This window comes from Triplophysa rosa, linkage group LG24 (assembly GCF_024868665.1).
Source record: "Triplophysa rosa linkage group LG24, Trosa_1v2, whole genome shotgun sequence".
Lineage (NCBI taxonomy): Eukaryota > Metazoa > Chordata > Actinopteri > Cypriniformes > Nemacheilidae > Triplophysa > Triplophysa rosa.
In genome coordinates this window covers 12,157,163-12,177,059 of record NC_079913.1, presented here as the reverse complement: position 1 = coordinate 12,177,059, position 19,897 = coordinate 12,157,163, and the positions used below count along the sequence as shown (strand labels likewise).

The 19,897-nt window shown below is 37.4% G+C and overlaps 1 protein-coding gene across 3 annotated transcripts in view; it reads left to right on the top strand.

The window, feature by feature from the left end:
• The window catches only part of usp6nl (USP6 N-terminal like), a 63,562-nt gene that overhangs the window by 29,632 nt on the left and 14,033 nt on the right, over positions 1-19,897 (top strand). For 2 of the 3 annotated variants that reach the window (XM_057323807.1, XM_057323805.1), the window contains 4 exons: positions 10,933-11,006; positions 14,500-14,582; positions 18,744-18,783; positions 19,589-19,669. In XM_057323807.1, coding sequence (XP_057179790.1) covers positions 10,933-11,006; positions 14,500-14,582; positions 18,744-18,783; positions 19,589-19,669 — 278 coding nt within the window. Of the gene's footprint in view, positions 1-1,799; positions 2,001-10,932; positions 11,007-14,499; positions 14,583-18,743; positions 18,784-19,588; positions 19,670-19,897 lie in introns of those variants that run through there. The other variant, XM_057323806.1, reaches the window with a different exon arrangement.

The following is a 19,897-nucleotide window of genomic DNA, read 5'->3' as shown; positions in this document are numbered from 1 at the left end:
AAAGAAGGAATAAGTCGTAGAAGAGAGTTTATTTATTACACTAGTTTTGCTTGTGCTGCAGGTATTGGGGAGAGTAATTTGCTTATTTAGCTTTCTATGAAGTTCCTGGATCGCAGGTCCACTGTTACTTCTAAACATAGCATATCCTTAATTTAGCTTTTCAATGTGTGCTTGTACATGTTACACTGACAAATTACCATATTAGTCTTAAAAAAATGTGCCACCTATTTTAACTAAGGGAGAAGTGTGCTTCAAGACAAAAATGTAAACATCAATCCCAGCAATGCAGCGCCAGTGCAACTTTTCACAACTCCTATTTAAAAAAATCCAATTCTCTCTTCCAATCTCATTGTAAACTAGATGAAAAGATGAAAGGAACAAGATGCAACAAAAGGTCTAACATTCCAGAAAACACCTAGCTGATATCAAAACCATGGTGATGTCATCATGTCTTACCTGTCTCATTCTCTCCAAGATCTGCGTCATTGCAATTCAGATTTTTGGTCTGCATGAGTTTGACGAAAACACACAAACACAGACACACTTATCAGATTCCCTCACTCGGCATGTTGAAAAGAACTTTCAGTAGCTTAAAAGCGATCCAGTTTTTAGTCATGTTTTTCTTGGTCCTGTAGCAGAGCCATGACAAAGTCTTTGGTTATGTGTGGAGAGAAACATATTATTGTCCTTTTGACAATAATATGCGTTCTCTCCAGTGTCTCGTCATTGGCCCCGCTCCTCTCGTTTCCTTGTGATCTTTCCCTGAGTGTTTGATTACCCACACCTGCCCCATGTCGTTATCCCTCGTTTGTGTTTCCTATATATACCCTCTTGTTTCTTTGTCTTGTGTTGGTGGATTACATGTGGATGTTCGTGTACCTGTGATGTCGTGTTGTATTCCAAACCTGTCCAAATCGATGTTCCTTGTTCCCACCGTGAGTCATTGTTGGTCTTGTTTATGTTAGTTTAAGTCAAGTGTTTTATAGTCTAGTTAATAGTCCTTGGTTCCTGTGTTTTCCTGATATTGTTTATTCCCATTGTCTTTGTCAGTGTTTTTCCCCATCAAGGGAGTTTTTTTTTTGTGTTTATATTTAAAATAAAATACCCCTGTTAACCCCTTACCTGCCGCTGCCTGCACTTGGGTTCTTCCACCTCGTTTCCTGACACCTAAATCAGTGATGTAACACAAGAATGCACAATGGTTAATCATTTATCCTCTTCTTCTCGCAAATATTTCTGTCCTTTTCACCTTTTTTTATAAAGTATGTTCATTGAAAAATGACATTGATCAAAGAAGAGTTTTCACAGATTTATTATGTTGGCATGCATATACTGTACTGTAGTAGGACTATAGAGTTTATACATTTCTTATTGTGTTGTTAGAAATTGTTGCAAAATATTTAAGGTCGTTTTAAGATTTCTGCCTTTGGATGTTAGAATTGGTATCTTGACAAATCCGAGCACAGTTTGAAAGTTTGGGATGTCTTCAAAAATTCTTTTCAAGCTAATAATGTCCAGGCAAAACAATTTAGATCTTAAAGAAACATTTCGATTTTTTTCGAGATGACTGTACTTGTCGTTTTGCCTTGTGTGTGTGCTCTGAGTGGTCTGTAAAGTGTGTGTGTGTGAATAGGAGCTCTTGTTTGTTAGTCAGTCTGGTATGTAGTGTGTGGGTCTGAAGTGTGACGTTTCTCTGTAGTAAACAAACAGCAGTATTGTCCGAGCACGTCTCATTGCCTCCTATGCTATTTGCTGTCATATTTGTCCACCAAGAGTTTTCTTTTCTTCATTTTATTTCCCTTCTTTCGCTGTCTCTCAATCGTGTTCTGTTTCGCTTGGACTGATAAGAAACTGGATCGCTTTTAAGCTACTGAAAGTTCTTTTCAACATGCCGAGTGAGGGAATCTGATAAGTGTGTCTGTGTTTGTGTGTTTTCGTCAAACTCATGCAGACCAAAAATCTGAATTGCAATGACGCAGATCTTGGAGAGAATGAGACAGGTAAGACATGATGACATCACCATGGTTTTGATATCAGCTAGGTGTTTTCTGGAATGTTAGACCTTTTGTTGCATCTTGTTCCTTTCATCTTTTCATCTAGTTTACAATGAGATTGGAAGAGAGAATTGGATTTTTTTAAATAGGAGTTGTGAAAAGTTGCACTGGCGCTGCATTGCTGGGATTGATGTTTACATTTTTGTCTTGAAGCACACTTCTCCCTTAGTTAAAATAGGTGGCACATTTTTTTAAGACTAATATGGTAATTTGTCAGTGTAACATGTACAAGCACACATTGAAAAGCTAAATTAAGAATTATGTTGAGAAGATATATAACAAAAGCAACATCTGCACAAACCAGGATATAAATAATCTGCTAGATGCTACAGAATAGGCGAAGATGCCTGTCCATGTGTACATTAAACAACTATGTAAAACTAGCACAGACAGAACTGAAATAAGGGCCCCTGGTGAAAGGCCTCATTAAGAAGGTAATAAGCTATAAGAGTTTTTATTCTGTTCTGTTGGAAATAAATAACTTCATAGTTGACCGGAGGCCAACTGTTATTCAAAAAATTATACATTACACATTTTTTATTTGAAAATGGGAGAGAAATGCTCATATTATTCCTAGTATCACAGCATCGTAGCGGTAATAAACGGCAGAAATTGGACTGTCAAACCTTTGGTTTGTTTTCAGTCCGTGTGTGCCCTTGGTCCCTGCTCAATCCTGTCTTTCATTAAGGCTGAAATAAGGGTGAAATGATGTACAAGTGAAGAGGAGGTGAATGTGGCTCCAATCAGACCTAACATTATATTCATTTGCTCGGAGAGAGAGCAGGAGCTTAATTGAAAAAAGAAGGTCAAAACATGATGAGTCTCTGTGCAGGCTAAAGTTTGCAGCACATATTCATCTTGTCTATGTGGGTTATACTGTAATATAGACTGTTTCATCGGACGTGTTCACCGGGACTGCATTTAACTTCCGGTGTGTGTTTGGCTAGTGTCTAATAATATAACTAGGGATGCACCGATATGCAAATTTTGGCCGATAACAATTACCGATCATTCTTTAACATTGGAAGCCGATAACCGATATATTGGCCGATATACAGTATCTAAATATCTACGGTAGTAGTTTTGACACATTGTTTTTACATACTGTGTTTACAGTTCGTAGCGAAATCATGCCTCTTTATGAATGATACCGATAACATTAAAAATGACCATTATCTGCCGATAGAGATATGGCCGATAATTTATTGTGCATCCCTAAATATAACAATTTATATTTAATTTAATTTGTTAATATTAATTTAGCGTATTATTTTATTGTATAATAATTGTATTAAATAAAAGATTTGTTGGATGTTAATTCTATATAAAAAAAATTTGGTCGAATTTAAAGAAACCGTATGATACATTGACATCTAGCGGTTGAGCTTGGTATTGCAGTCTAAATTCAAAATATTGGAGAGACAAGTTAAGCCAAGTAACTGTTCTTCTTGGTTTCTTTGGCTTGTTGTCAGAAATAATCTACAGGCACTCTATTGTTTGTGAATGTTTACCGGAAGTTAAGGGTAGTCCACAAACGCGTGCATGCGCACAAACGTTTGTTTATGTTGTCACTTTGAAACGTCTATAAAATAATGCATAAAATGATTAATGCTTTAATTTTGGTTGCCATTGCTAAAGAACGAGTTGCTATTTAAAGCTTAATAAATAGCTACTGAACAATATATTTTTTGTGCAGTTTCTGTCGTTCCAGGTAGAATTGTTAAATATTTATCTACAGTAGTAGTTTTGACACCTTGTTAACACCAACCTGTGTTTTCAGTTTGTAGCGAAATCAGGCCTCGTTATGAATGGCTACTGTATGAATGGCTTGTTCATAGGCTTTTAGCATTATGCTAGGAGGTTGTATTACATTTACATTTATGCATTTGGCAGATGCTTTTATCCAAAGCGACTTACATTGCATTACACTATACATTTGTCCCTGGAATCGAACCCATGAGCCACAGGAAAGCTGTCAAAATGTTGTCAAAAAAAGTTAATAAAAAAAGATGACTCCGGAGAAAAACTGTAACGTGCCTCAATTTGTAAATTCAAGTGTACGGTAACGCACTTACAGTACAGTATATGGGGCAAGGCATTCTAGGGTTTTACAGCAGTGAAGTGTGTTATTCGAGCTTTAAAAACCAGCCTTTTAGAGGTGAGATTACTTGTCTAGATTGATGAATCTCTGAGTATTGCGGCGTCCCAACCCGCATACTATCCGTCTTAAATGGTATTCGACAATATAATTGGTATGTCCCAATGCCAAATCATAGTATGCTGAAATGAGAATTCTCAAAGTACCTCTAATTGTGAATCCATGGATTCATGGCTGATATTACCCACAACTCGCCGCGAGAGGGAGGAGTTTAGTGACACTTTACTGCATTAATAAAATGAAATAAAAGATGCTTCACTTAATAAATGTGAGTAAACAGTAAACATTACATATGAAATAATGAATGAATGAATACTTAAATGCAAAGAAGAGATGTATTTTGATGTTTGTGACAGTTCATGATCACAGTGTCGTCTAGGCAAAAACGGCCACTTCTGTTTTGCGTTAGTATGTCACAGTTTTGCTATGCACTAAAATGTTTATACTTTTCCCCAACAAAAACAGCGCATACTTTTAGTACATAGTATAAGTAGGCAAATTGGGACGCAGCATATGTGTCTTTGATGTGGGAGAAGTGTTGTCACGAATAGGCAGAAGAACCCAAGCGCAGGCAACGGCAGTGAAGGGGTTAACAGATACTTTATTTTAACAAAGAAACAAAAACAGAAACTAAAACACCCACGATGGGGAAAAACCAAGAAAACAAGATAACATGCAGCAGACAGAACACAGATGAACTAAGACAGGGTAAACTGAACAACACTAGACAAACGCTAAATAACAGACTTACAAAACTCGACTTGACTTGACTTGGAATATTTAAACAGAACACTGGTACGGACAGGAACAAGAACAACGAATTGAGCACAGGACAAAGAAACAAGAGGGTATATATAGGGAACACAAACGAGGGATAACGACACAGGGCAGGTGTGTGTAATCAAACACTTAGGGAAGGATAACGAGGAAACGAGATGGCGGGAACAGAGACAGACACTGGAAAAACACATGAGAGGCATAAACATCTCATGGTCTTCCCACATAAAACCCAAGAACTCTGCCCCGATCCCACCACACGACTAGAATTTCATAAACAAGACGGTGGGACCGTGACAAGTGTGTACTTTCAGTGTACTTTGCAGATAGTTACAGTATTGTACCCACTGAAAAGTTACTTGGTTTGCTGGCTTTGCATGATTAGTTGACATTTAGATAGTAGGGATGCTTGACAAGATAGTGAGGGATTTGATCAGTGTCATGTTATTGCTTGTCAATCTTTAAAAAGTGCAAATTGACCCTAAATGTCATTTTGTAACAAATTGCAGACAGAGGGAATTGTCTGAATTAACTCATTCCTTTAAAAAGGCTGATTCGTACATTTAAAGCTATGAAAGAGGCTGTGGTTGGAATGGTAGCTTGCTGTTCGGCCAGAAGCCGCCCATGTACGAGTGTGTGTGAGTAATGTAATGTAATGTAATGTAATGTAATGACAGACGCCACCACAGAGTTTAGTTTGTTTGTCTGCGTGTGTAGTCATAAAGAGCCAGACAATTCATTGACATCACAAGACTGAAAATACCACTTTGAGGAAGCTCTGGGTATTTTAGAGAGTGGAAGAGGTTGAGAGACGGCGATATTAAGAACACAGAGTTCATAATAGGGAACAATCAGAAATAACTTCTTGATGTGTTGATAAAAATAGCTGGGGAATGTCTGACTGACTGATCCTCTAAATACTTTCCTCTGAATCTTTGTTAAGTGGTGTCAGACAGTGTCAGTGTGTGGGAGACATAAAGCTGGATGGCTCTTGAATCCGAGTGAAATCATCTATGAGGGCAAAGATGCCAGAATTTACATGTCTGTGTGTGTCAGTATGTTTGTACACCAACAATGTGTCTCCAAATGTTGTTGTATACCTTGAAAACATTTTTGGGCATCATATGTTTATATAATATGAAATAACCAAAATTTTGACAGGTTTTGACCAAGGGGCAATCTTCCGGTCACTCTCGTGAAACCATCACGGAAGTGACTAAAAGTGCAATTCATCGACTGGCCGCTAGAGGCTGGCTCCAAAACAGAGCAGAATCTCATTGAGCCCCATGTTAAAATGGCCAACTTTACAGCACAAAAAAAACATGTTTACAGCCTGGTACAAAAAATTATTTTGGTCTATATAGGTAATTTTACCCTTCATGACAACTGTGAGGAGGGTGATTTTTTTTCATAACTCACCCGTTTAACTTATATTAAGCCTTAAAATTATGCAAAATAAAGTAGTTGCGTGGCCACTTGAGTGACAAGTGGTTTCAGCCAACGAGGCGCCTCATCTCCAACAATGTCCCGCCTCTTTGCCCATTTTTCGATTATCCGGGGGTGACGCCCGATGACACGAGGCCAAGATGGCGACGACCGGCTCCGCCTACTTTAGGCTTCATTTTTACTCTTCACAAACCTACGGGTGACGTCACGGACACTACGTCCATATTTTATACAGTCTATGGTTTTGACACACATTTTTTTGGTCTTGCAACTATAGATCAGCAGTAAAAAGACCATTTAGTCCCAATTAAAAATGACCTTTAACACATAGTTAAGATCACCTTCAGACCTGCAGCAGAGACTTGCATAAATTATGCATGATTTCATGGCTTATACTTAATTGTTTCATGGCAAATACTAAACTGTAATTGTCCTTCACAGCATTCTCCATTCATTCATTTTCAATATACTTTATTTTATTTATATACAGTATATTGTTATATTCTAGATGTGCTAGATAATGCAGTTTCTTTTTTCTCACACCTTAAAAGAAGCTCAAATCAAGATTTGAAGGTTATTTTATTTATATATTTGACACATGGAAGTGTAATAATAATGATCACCGGCTTCAAAAAATACATTAACATTAACCATACAGTAGTACACCTTGACTCAAGGCCTAAGGAAAATGCTATATTTTATTATATGATGAGTGCGTAGCTTAACATTGAATATAGTTCAAACTAGATCAGCTGAAATGTAAAAGTTATAATGCGATAAAGCTTTAATAGCATGAATACATTTATACATACAAATACCTTGTTAAAATATGATGGCGTACAGCAAGTATCATTTTAAACCCATTCTAACTAATGAAGTCAATTTTACAGTTTGAACAAAACCTCTGTGTCAGCCAGCTGGGTAATGTTACCTTGGTAACAATATTCTGAATTCGTAGCAACAATGGTCAATAAATCAAAGAAAATAAATGTTTTATGGTTTTAAACCACATGTACAGTATTGACAATTGACATATTCCCTCTTTATTTAAATATATAATAAAAAATGCATTATACATTTTAGATTCATGTGGCATTGGTGTGTTTGGGGTAACTTAAAAGTTTAGTGCTTCATCCGTTTTGTACCATACGCCTCATGTTTTGATGTTTTCATCGAACCTGAGGGAGGATTAAAACCAAATAATGTACAAATATGCCCTCCAAACATCACTTTTGGTCACTATTGTACAACTGATCAACATATTTACAGCTCTGGCCACACTGTAAACCTGAATAAGTTGAGAAAACTCAAAACATTTGAGGTAACCAGTCACATCAAATGGTTTGAGTCATGATGTTCCCAATTTTAAGTAAGCAGAACTATTTCAGTACAACAGTTTGTTGTACTCATGCATGTTAATTCCTGTTAATTTTTAACATTTGGTAAGGTAAATCCTTTTTATTAACAGTTAAATAAAAGAAAGGTCTTATTAAGATAACCTAAATATTTCAGCTACATCAGCAATTAACAAACAGCCTTCACAGAGAGTGATGCAACACACATGACTGCACCTCCCACAACCTAAGCATGAGCAACACTCTTCTGAACGATGGTACCCCAAAACTCAAAAATACAACAAACTCTAAACATCTAAATGGCCAAGATAAATTAACGTTCCTCATTAACAAGGCTTTATCCTTTCTAAAAACGCAAAAAAAAAAACCACTTAATTTCGAAATTTACTCTCCTAATGCAGTCTCACGCAAAGCTTGCTGGGAACTGAAAATCATTCTCAACAAATCACGTTGAATTAACTTGTTTAAATGAATTTAAATGAACTGTAAAGTATGACTTAGTTACAGGAACTCAAAATTTTTAAGTTATATAAAATTAAGTTTAGACTACTTTAACTATATACTGTAATTACTTTCAGAACATTCGGGTTCACAGTGGTAGAAAATATGTTCAATGTTCAAAACAACGTTTTCTCTATTGTTGTGCCCTGGTTAATGTCAATCGCTGGACAAACATCGACTACTTCCTTTTGCAAATGTGCTGAGCTAATGTTTGCGAGTCCCTCAAACGTGTATTTACGAGCGCTAATAACACCAGCTATAAAATGAAGCAGGTCCCGCTGTAAAAGTCCAGTATTTCACCACTGCTGTTGTCTTTTCTTACTTATTCACACTAATGATTTCTGTCAGCTTGTTCTAGTATCTCTGCTCGACGGTACGGATGTGTAAATTGGCAGGAAAGATAAACTGTGATTTCCTCAGTCTTATTCACATGAAATGAGCACTGTTAATCTGACAAATGACCATTAAGAAGGTTTGAAATGCGTTTCTGCAGCCGATGCCTCTGGGAACATTCGCTGGCTCTTAGAAATTAGTTCGTGCTCACATACGCTCGGCGTGAGCTGTCAGGCTGATATATGGAGCATGAACGAGCAAGTGTTGAGAAGAAACAGTGTGCTGAGTGAATGCTAATATGCCGTGGAGGCCCTAGAGATTTAAGAAAGGCAACTTTAAAACCAGCAGCCTTGTGTAAACACTGTAAACTCTTCTCACCTTGTCGTCTCTTTTCATTTTTTGTCATCTAGTCTCTTCTCGTCTTGTCGAGTGTACTTTTTTCTCTTGTGGTTGCTTTCTCTGCATTGTTTTTGGACAATTCTATGCAAATGTCAAACTTAAAGTGATAGTTCACCCAAAACTGAAAATTCTATTACCGTTTACTCACCCTCCTGTCATTTCAAACCTGTATGACTTTCTTTCTTTCGCGGAACAAAAAAGAAGATATTTTGAAGAAAGTCGGTAACCAAACAGCGCCGGCACCTATTCACTTCTATGGATACAAAACCAATACAAGTGAATGGGTGCCGATTAACAACATTCTTCAAAATAAAAGTCTCACATCCATAACAGTCCATATTCCTCATTCAAATAAAATAACTATTTTATTTTACAAAGAGCCATCCTTCTCCATGTGTTGTGTATAATTGCGTCTAGTTTGTATATTTTAATTCACAGAAATCCTACAAAGTATGTTGTCTCTTAAAAACACACATCCACAACCCATGCATTTTTCTCTCTTTTCAAATAGAAAACTTGTGCATAGATCGATATTTTTCTGATGTCTGGACTCTATCATCAGGGGTTTAGTAAAATATATGCAGACGATTCGTTATATTTGTAAAATAACATTCTGTGAGAATTTATATTTGAAGTTTTGACTGAAAATGTCACATTCATAATGCCGGATTTGCCCTTTTTCTGTTCTTTTCCCTTCCTCTCCTTCTCTCTTTTGAGTGTGTTTTATATCCTGTACATCTGTTAAATTCACACACACACAAACGCACATCTTTCATAAAATGTTTATTGGCATTAAAAGCCTATTCATCCAGCATGGCCAGTCTAGCTGGCTTTGACCCAAGGGCACTCTGAAAGCTGGTGGAAGTCTGGAGGATTATGTGTGTGTGTGTGTTAAGTGAAGTATTGCCTGAGAAATATTGTCTAGAAAGGGAACAATGCCAAACAGGAAGTGGCAGAGTTAACCTAAATCCTGGAAGGGTACATTGTGAATGGCTGTATTTCATTGGCCAAAATGTTTGGGCACCAAGACATTCAGAACACAGAAAACTGAGTCCTGCATCTGTAGATGAAGTGAAATTTTCCATCTCAGCGTGTGTGTCTCTACACACTTTCCAACATCAAAGGGCAGGCTGACATCCAGTTGGTTGGGTCTGACAGAGACAGAATGTTCTCTTATCTCTTTCTACGCTTCTTTTGTTGCGATAAAGGAATGTCCCGGGTTTAAAACAGGTTACGCTGTGTGAAAAGCATTTGCTGTTGATTTCCATTCCATTTTTTAGTGGAGGGACGTCTTTTCTAGGCTTCGTATTAGTAGTGTAATCAAGATTGATAGTTATATCATCTTTGTATATTGCAGACACAAGACACTTTACCATGCAAAGTTTGTATTTTAACATTTATTCGGATCCAGTTCATCATCGTTTGCATTGCAGTCTACATGTTTTTTAACATTTTTTACAAACAAAGGTGAAGTCAAAATGTATTTTCTGTGGTAACTGCAGCAAGCTGTCCATAAAGCCTAACTTGTATTAAACCATGAACACTCTTTTGATTTGTTTGATTAAATTGTTTGCTTAAGATGTGAATGACGCACTTTGCCCTTGAGAACCACATACTCGGTCCTGTTTGAAAAGCCAGTTGTTGCTATGCTTTAGATATTAGAAAGGAGAAAATGTGTGTGTGTGTGTGTGTGTGTGTGTGTGTGTGTGTGTGTGTGTGTGTGTGTGTGTGTGTGTGTGTGTGTGTGTGNGTGTGTGTGTGTGTGTGTGTGTGAATGATTCAAAAAGGTCAGCATCTTTTCTCCCAATGTGTCCAAGCCAGACTTATTAGAGAGAGGATTCATGTATTGGCCAGTGAATATCGTGTCTAATTTGTCTCTCTTTTTCTCTTTCTCTCTCTCTGGTTCCAGCGTCTGATTTGGAGAAGGATGCTGCAGTAAAGTTGGAACAGGAGCGAGCTGAGATAATCGCCAAATATGACAAGGTGAGGAGCAACAGCCATTATTCACTCTCCCACGGAATAGCTTCCAATCCACTTTTCAACAAAAACACAAACAGAACAACAAGAACTGAAACACATGCTTGATCCAACCAAATGCCGCCTTCTGCTGTGGTCTACATGTACTAAGCTGACTAGTGGATGCGTACTTTTTATTGTAGTGCATTTCTAAAACACTCCTTGATGTAAGAACAGCATGCAACAGATGTTTTTCACAATGTTTCTAATTTACGATGCATTTTAAAACGATCTCTTATCTGGTTTTAGATGCGCATTAGATGAATGTAATACAATTAATATTAATAATAATTATTATAATATGGTAATAGTTGATGCACGGATAACATTTTGTGTTTTAATTTGAATTCCGTATGAATGCTGTGTTCCTCTTGTGTCCAGGTTTTAAATTGACGGCTGTAATTGAGTTTAATCTGAGCTCTCATTAGGGGGCTGTGACTCTGAAACGTGTCTGTTAATTGGATTGTGATAAGCTCCCTTGCGCTCCTTTCTCTGCTCAGAAAGCACAACCACACTTTTGCTGTCGCCAACATAATTGAATTTTTTTCTTGGTCATATTTAAATAGAAAAAAATGTCTTTTTAAGGACCATTATGATAGTAATAATGTCACTAAAGGGAGAGTTCACCCAAAAATGAAAATTCTTTCGTCATTTAATCACTTTCATGTCATTCCAAACTGGTACGACTTGCTTTCTTCTGCAGAACACAAAAGAAGATATTTTGAAGAACGTTGGTAAGCAACATTGGCCCCCATTGTAAAAAAAATTCTATGTGGCTCACGCCTGCGTCTCACTTCTTTTGCAGCGTTTCGCTTATGAGCGCCATGTTTTTTAGACGTCTTGTCACGTTAAAAAGAATTTCAACTTTTATATGCAGCACAACTCCTCAATGTCAGTTCCGTAGCAGTGGACCAATCAGAACTCCCCGAAGACGGGCCAAGTGAGCTTTTGTTAATAGTAGCAAGGTGTAATCAAAATATATCCGTTTGCTAGATGGCCATCTGCCAAAACATTAAAAACAATTATATTGTAGCGCTTGGGTGCGACCAAATCGCAGTTTGCGACCAGTTTTCAAGACAGCGTGAGCATTTTTACAAGTACTCGCGCATGTACGGCCTGCAGATTTGGAATTTCTTCCAGTTGTTATTTTATGTGGAAAGACGAGTAGATCTTGAGCCCACCAGTGTAGGCTGTGTGTGTGATTAGTCAACTGTGCGGGTCACGCGTCACTGATGTTTCCAGCTGCCATCGCGGACGCTCACAGTTCAGGTCGTCATTGACAAGTTTTCACACACACAACGTGAGCGCATTACTACGATTCACTGTTTGCTTTCACTTTCTGCGTCCGTCTACGTCTCTCGCGCGCACACGCGTTGCGCAGCTTCCAAATCATACTCGACCGCGGATAAGCGCGAATGGACGAGCTCGACACATGCACAGAATGTCATACTGTGGACTCGGCTGTCAACATTTGTACGCGGGCGGGATGTGCGGACGGCTGCGGTGCGGACCCTCCTGTCGACAAAAATTGCGTCATGCAGGAGAATCACGATGCCGGCCCAACATCGTGATGGCTGTTAGCCATCACATCGGCCCAACCCTAGTGTGAATGTACCTTTTTTTGACGGGTATGTACACTGAAAGTGCACATATTCTAAAATTTAAGGGCAACCAAAATATTAATAAAATAAGAATACCTTTCATTTCATTTGTCAGGTTTGCTCTTAAGATTTTACATTTTACCCTGCTTGCCCTTAATGCACTAATACTACTAGACCAATATGCAAAAGTATAACATAATTTCACTAAATGTATTAATTACCTGTCTGAAGGGATGAGTCATAATGGTTGACTAGTAGGTTTGTAGGGTTGACCGTTTTTGTGTAGATTTGAGTCACTCTAGTTGTGTTGTTGTGGGTCATGCGCACAGAGGAAGTGTGAATGCCACTGACCCAGGGAAGTGATGTAGTTTAATCCAGAGGTAGGGTAATCAGATATTATAAAATACAAAATGCCAAAATACTCGAGAGTGGAAGCTGCTGTTGTGTGGTCATTGTCTGAGACATCAGAGATGGATGAATTCATTGAAAAAAGAGTGCAGAACGGGTGTGTCCTTGGTGTATGACCCAGGCAGAAATCCATGCCACGCATGTCTCTGATGATCATATCTCACTCTATATTTATGCTTGTGGCATTCATGAGAGTGTAACACACATATAAATGACTGTATGCGTGTGCCCTTGATATGGCTTTTCCCTGTGGCACTTCATTTTTTATCCTCAGTATTTTTATCTCCTCCGTGCTTTTTCTGTCTCTTTTATTGATTCGTTTCTCATGTTCTTTTCTCATGTTCTTTTCTCATCTTTCAGGGTTCCCAAAATAATAAAGATGCTCTCATTTTCTTTCAGTCTACCAAGTGGATATATATTGCATATGTCTTATTAGTAGTTCATTTGGCATAATTGCAGATTAGGATGATTATGTGGCTAAAATGCTTTTTTAATACATATTTCATATATACAGTATATATATATATATATACATATATATATATATATATATATAGTGATACATTGTATCACAGTGTTTAGATTTGCATATTAAAGGCATAACCAATGCTTGCAAGGCATATTTTAGTATGTAAATACTGCAGTGATGTCATCGCTTTTGGTCATATTTTTAATGCTAAATCAATTTTAAGGTTATCTTTTTACCACATTCTCTGGCTGTCCATGTAAATAATCACAGTTTGATGCTTATTCAATAAATGGACCAATTCAATTCAGTGGACCTTTTTCACCTTTCCGGGTTTCTCAGCAGTGGAAGTCGTCATAGTTGGGTAAACTTCTATAGCGGTGAATGGGAGACTACAACAAATATACTTTTGCATTCTCATTCGCTCAAATAGCAAAAGAAAGAGTTCCTCTTTCTTTATTTCTACTGTTTGAGCCTTGAATATGTTCTATACTGAATTGTTTATACTTTCCATGTGCCACCCTCTCCTTGTTACCTGACTTAAAGGGATAGTTCACCCAAAAATGAAAATTCTGTCATCATTTACCCACCCTCATGTTGTTTCAAATCTGTATAAATATCGTTTTTTTGTTGAACACAAAAGAAGATAATCAATAATGTAGGAAACCAAACCCTTCTGGGGCACCATTGACAACCATAGTAATTTTGTTTCCTATTTTGGAGGGCAGTGGTGCCCCACAACTGTTCGGTTACAAACATTCTTCCAAATATCTTCTTTTGTGTTTAGTGGAACAAGAACATGTATACCTACTGGTTAGATTTCTTTGGTGAACTATCCCTTTAAATATGTATGAACAGTGGGTTTATAGAGCATATGGATCCATGGAGCTATATGGATTGAAAAGTCAGACCTCTATACACACAAACGGACTCACACTCTGTCTGGACTTTTGTATTAACAAGTTTGTGATATTTGTGCTTTCAGGGTAAAGAAAGTGCACAGGTGGAGCCGTGGGAGGAGACCAACTTTGATCTGTATAAAGTAGTGGACCGCTTCGGCTTCCTGCAGTAAGAGATTCTGATAATTCTGTTCTGTGAGGTGTGCCGTGTTTATGTGTGTGAGTGCTGAAAGAGTCTGGCTGTTCAGGCCTATCTTGACATCCCTCTTGCCCTCTCCTGTCATCTCTTTTTGGCAGAGAGGACTGTGGTTAACCCAGACCCCTTTAACAGCAGTGCACTATGGGGTATTTATAGGGTGCCACATGTGGCTGGCAGATCAGAAAGCTACAATTATACTTTCAGAGAGAGATGGCAAGAAAAAGGAAACAAAAAGACAGCCAAAGATACTGAAACGGAATAATAATACTGGAGGAGGACGTGAAAGTATAAGTAAATAATATGGGCAAGCAGACACATAGATACTAGATGAACAAGCACACAGGCAGAGAGATGGGAAGTGTGATATTGTACAGTGACATTTTTGAAAGGTTGATCAACTAAAAGGGAGAGTTTTCTTAAAAATGTAATTTACCCATAATTTAGTCAGCCTTATGCCATCCTAGGTATATACTGTATGAGTGAGTTTCTTCACGATCAGAGTTAGAATAAATTACACTCTAAGGTGAACTCATTTATTTAAGGTTTATTAATACCAAGAATGATAACTACAACGGTAACTGTATTAGCGTCCACACCAACTGACAATTGCAATACGTTTTTCTAAACTTCTGAGCTGAAGTTTGACATTAAAAATGCACGAGGCCTTAAAATGTATTGGATTTTGAATGGATGTCAAAGGTTTATCGTTCATCAGCTAAAAAATAAAGGCTCTGACAGTGATCTTAACAATATTAATGGTACTAGTAATACTAGTAATACTAATGGTTAGAGAGTCGGACTCGTGACCAGAAGGTTGCCGGTTCGATTCCCAGGGCCGGCGGGTAATGACTGAGGTGCCCTTGAGCAAGGGTCCGTGTACTTGGCGGCCAACGGATTTTCCTTTTGAAATTAGAACATCAAAATCGGGAATCCAGCTGTTTTCCGGTTTTTGCGTTGATTATGAAAACGAAAAACGAACAAATGACCCGTTGTTCATTTTTTTTTCAAATGTGCTTATAAGTGGAAATCGGCAATTAAAATACACGTGTGAAAATCCTATGTCTCTATTTTCTGCAGTTTGTACCGACCCGGAAGCGGAAGCTATCAAGGTGGGCGGGGCATGTGGACATATTCTTAAATTATAACCTTTCACTGTCAAACTCTATTTGCATCATGAGAAAAGGCATGACATGACCCATGACATCTTACAAGAGTCTTTGATTTAAAACTTAAGTGAAGGTTGATGTCTAAGTTCGGAGATGGTCCTGAACCATTTACATTTATTTACATTTATGCATTTGGCAGATGCTTTTATCCAAAGCGACTTACATTACCATGATCCATGGACTTATATTTGTTGTGGGTATGATTCTCATGTGAACAGCAGTGCATTGTAAAAGCCAATCCTACTGTGAATATAGTTGCACTGTTAATGTCAGTTGCCAATACAAATGACCTTATACATTTTTGAATAGGACTTGGAAAGTGTGCATTTGTTAACATATAGATATGCGTCCAAGTGCTCTGTGCTTCTTTGTATTTGGCCATAGATGCATACAGTATAAATGCAGTTCATGCTGTATTAACAAAATAGCTCATAATATAATTCACAGCTCTATAATATGTATCACATTGTAGTGTAATTCACAGTTCTGTAGTTTTAATGCCTAACATTTCTTGGTGCATGGTATTGTTTTGCCATCTGTTGTGGCAAAACAACACATGCATTATTAAAAAAAAAGAATGGCTAATTCTGCAAAAGTAGGTGCCAAATATGTTGGGGTCAAGAAGATACCATGCAGATCATTTATATTCAATCAACTCAGAATAACCCCGATGTCACGCTTATCACCGATAACCCTTACGGAAATTTACCATGGTTTTACTACAGTTAAAATGGAAAAAGCATGGTTTTACTACAGTTAAAACAAAAAAACATGGTTACTACACTTGTACCACAAAAAAACATGTTTAATTTTCGTAAGGGAATGACTACTGCATCACTCAAGCTTTAACATGGGGTGGCCTTTGTGTTCGTGTTGTAACCTTTTCTTTTTTCTGTAATAAAACCTGCATATTCGTGCAACGACATGTTCCAAAGACATCAACAGAACAGTTAATCATACTACTCGATAGCTTCCGCTTCCGGGTCACTACAAACAATCTGCACAAAATTGAGATTTTCACACGTGTATTTTAATTCCCGATTTCCACTTATAAACACATTTGGAAAAAAACGGACAACGGGTTATTTGTTCGTTTTTCGTTTTCATAATCAACGCAAAAACCGGAAAACAGCTGGATTCCCGATTTTGATGTCCTAATTGCAAAAGGAAAATCCGTTGGCCGCCAAGTACACGTACCAGCAAGGCACCTGACCCCTACTTGCTCCCCGGGCGCTGCAGTGATAGCTGCCCACTGCTCCGGGTGTACGTGTGTTCACCACTTGCTGTGCGTGTGTTCACTACTCTCTGGATGGGTTAAATGCAGAGGTCACATTTCGGCTATGGGTCACCATATCTGACTAATAGGTCACTTTCACTTAATGTGAATCAGGGTTATTGTTGTTTTTTTGTTGTTGTTTTATTGTAGTTGTATTAATATTTGGAATTAGATTTTATTTGATCTATTTTTTGTGTTCATTTTTGTGAAATTTGTATCCGTTTTGTTATGTGCTTTTGTCATTTTATTTTTTATTTATGTCTTTTTATATAAGATGAATTTATTTGATTTCAGTTTTAGTTTCATTTTTATATTTAGTTAATCATTTATTGCCTCAACTTTTTGTTTAGTTCTGGTTTAATACTGTTAGCTTTAGTAAACCTTATTTACCTTGTGTGGACATGTGTTGAAAACAAAATACAACTGTTTCCATGACGTACATACATCATGACTACCTACACGGCATTTTAAGACATCATAGATGCATTTGTGACATAAAAGCTGTTCTGAACAGAAGAAAGCAAAATTCTCAGCAGATATCTACAGATATACTGTAATCATTTTCAAAAATGTTTTATTTTGATCTTGTTGTGGCCTTATACGTCGAGCAGCTTTATTGGATCTCTAGTCACTTGTGAGGTTTGATTTTGGTCCAGATGCTGCCATACAGGCCATAGATGCCTTTCCTGTGTGCACAGAAGACCGTAAAACAGCTCAGTAGGGTTTGGAACAGAGCCGTAATGTCATGACATCAGTTCACTGGGTTACCTCATGAATGTCCCAAAATGGTTGCCATGGAAACGACCGTTTCCTGTTTGTCTAGCTGACTGCGACCTCACACTTTGAACAGTTTCAAGGGTGGGGGTTTCAGGGGCATCGTTACCAGTAGCGATGTTTATTTATCCAGTCAGTGTACTTCCTGTGGAACAAAGTAATTCCCTTTTTCAGTCATGAATGCGAACGGCTCGCAGGAACCAAGATTTGACGTCAGCAAAGTAACCAGTGTATGATTTATGGTTATGTACTGGTTGTGCGTAAAGCCACGATGATATCAGACTTGTGGGAACATATTAATTGCTTATAATAAATTCATAATGTAAAGCCTAGTATTTGAGTTAATGTCTATTCCAGCGTTATGGATGTGGTGGTTGCAGTCAAAAGTTAAAATATAAACTCTCCGAGAATGTATTTATAACCAATATTTTGAATTCTGTCGATTGAGTCCAAACATCAGAAAAATATATGTGTATACAAATGTTTTCGATTCAAGGGAAATAAACATGCATTATGGATGTGACAAAGGGACACGTTCTGATACTTTGTATTGTTGTGAATTAAAGTGCACAAACCAGAAACAATAGTTCCCTAAATAATGGAGAAGAGATTGCTCTTCATAAAACATAAAATAGTTATATTTTAATATTCATATGCTTATTTATGAGGACCGTAATGTATGTAAACAATTTTGAAAGTGGCACCAACTTGACTATGGAAAATCATGCTTAAAAAAATAAAAAATGCTTTAAAAACTCACATGGGTTTTTAAACCGCCAACATCTGACCTACCTGTACGGTGAAAACCGTTTGTTTTTCAATGTGAGGTTGACATCTGCATGCAATCGCCCACTTCAACTTTATATTATATACATTTGAATGTTTTAACTGCATGTTTATTTTGTCTTTTCACAGTGAGAATGAGCTTCCAGCATATGACGTAGGGGAGGAAAAGGTGAGCCCAAACCTGTGTTTATGCCTGTGGCACCAGATCTGTTTCATTTGAGCTGGAAACTAAACTCAAGCCCTGCATGTTTAAATTTAGGCTCTCCATCGAATACAAGTTTAGGTGGAATGATTTCATCCAGTGTATTGCACAAAATCATGTGTTTTAATACTTGCATTTATGTATGTGGCAGACACTTTGATCCAAAGACAGTACATGTACAGTGTTAGCTATACATTTCATCAGTGTGTTTTCATGTGAACTGAACCGGTGACTTTTTTCACTGGTATTGTAATGCGAAATTGAGGTACAGGAACAAACTCGGAGAGAAAATACCCCCTATGAAGAGAATCTAGGAAATTATGTTTAGCAGATACTGTATGTAAAACATTGATGAGAAATTACAAAAAGTGGCTTCAAAAGTATATTTTACTCATACTTTTGAGGCTACTGTGAAATTTGACTTTCAAGTTAAAACCGAGATCATTTTCACAGCTTTAACACTTACAATATAAAATTATAAAACTGATAATGAACTGAATGAACATTTCGATATTGTAAAAACAGAATAACATGGCGGTTATAGAAACCATTATCTTCTCATGTAGAAAGAAATGTTCTTTATTTCATGGTAACCTTCAATCAAAAAAAAAAATCTGTTAATGTAATACTTCATAAATCGTTTGCACTGCAGTCAACCCGTTTAGACCTCAGTACACTCTCAAAGCCCTATAAGTATTAGTATTAAACAGGTAAAACATTTTTTTTTTCTTCTGTAGTGTTTAATGTGTTTGTTGTTGTTTCTTTTGTTTAGCAAAAGCATCTGGAAATTGAGAGAACCGCAAAATGGCTGAAAATGTTGAAAAGCTGGGAAAAATACAAAAACAGCGACAAGGTGTGTGTCTAAAAACATACTTTTTACAAAGTCTTTGAGAGAGTTGCAATCTGTTTTTAAGGAAAGTCTTTTATCTTGTATTTAAATGACTAAAGCCTCCTCTGTTCTGTCACTGTCCTGTGTTTAAATGGTCCCATAAGAACACCACTGTCCTGCTTCAAGTGTACAAAATCTGCCATGTCTCTCTCTCTCTCTCTCTCTCTCTCTCTCTCTCTCTCTCTCTCTCTC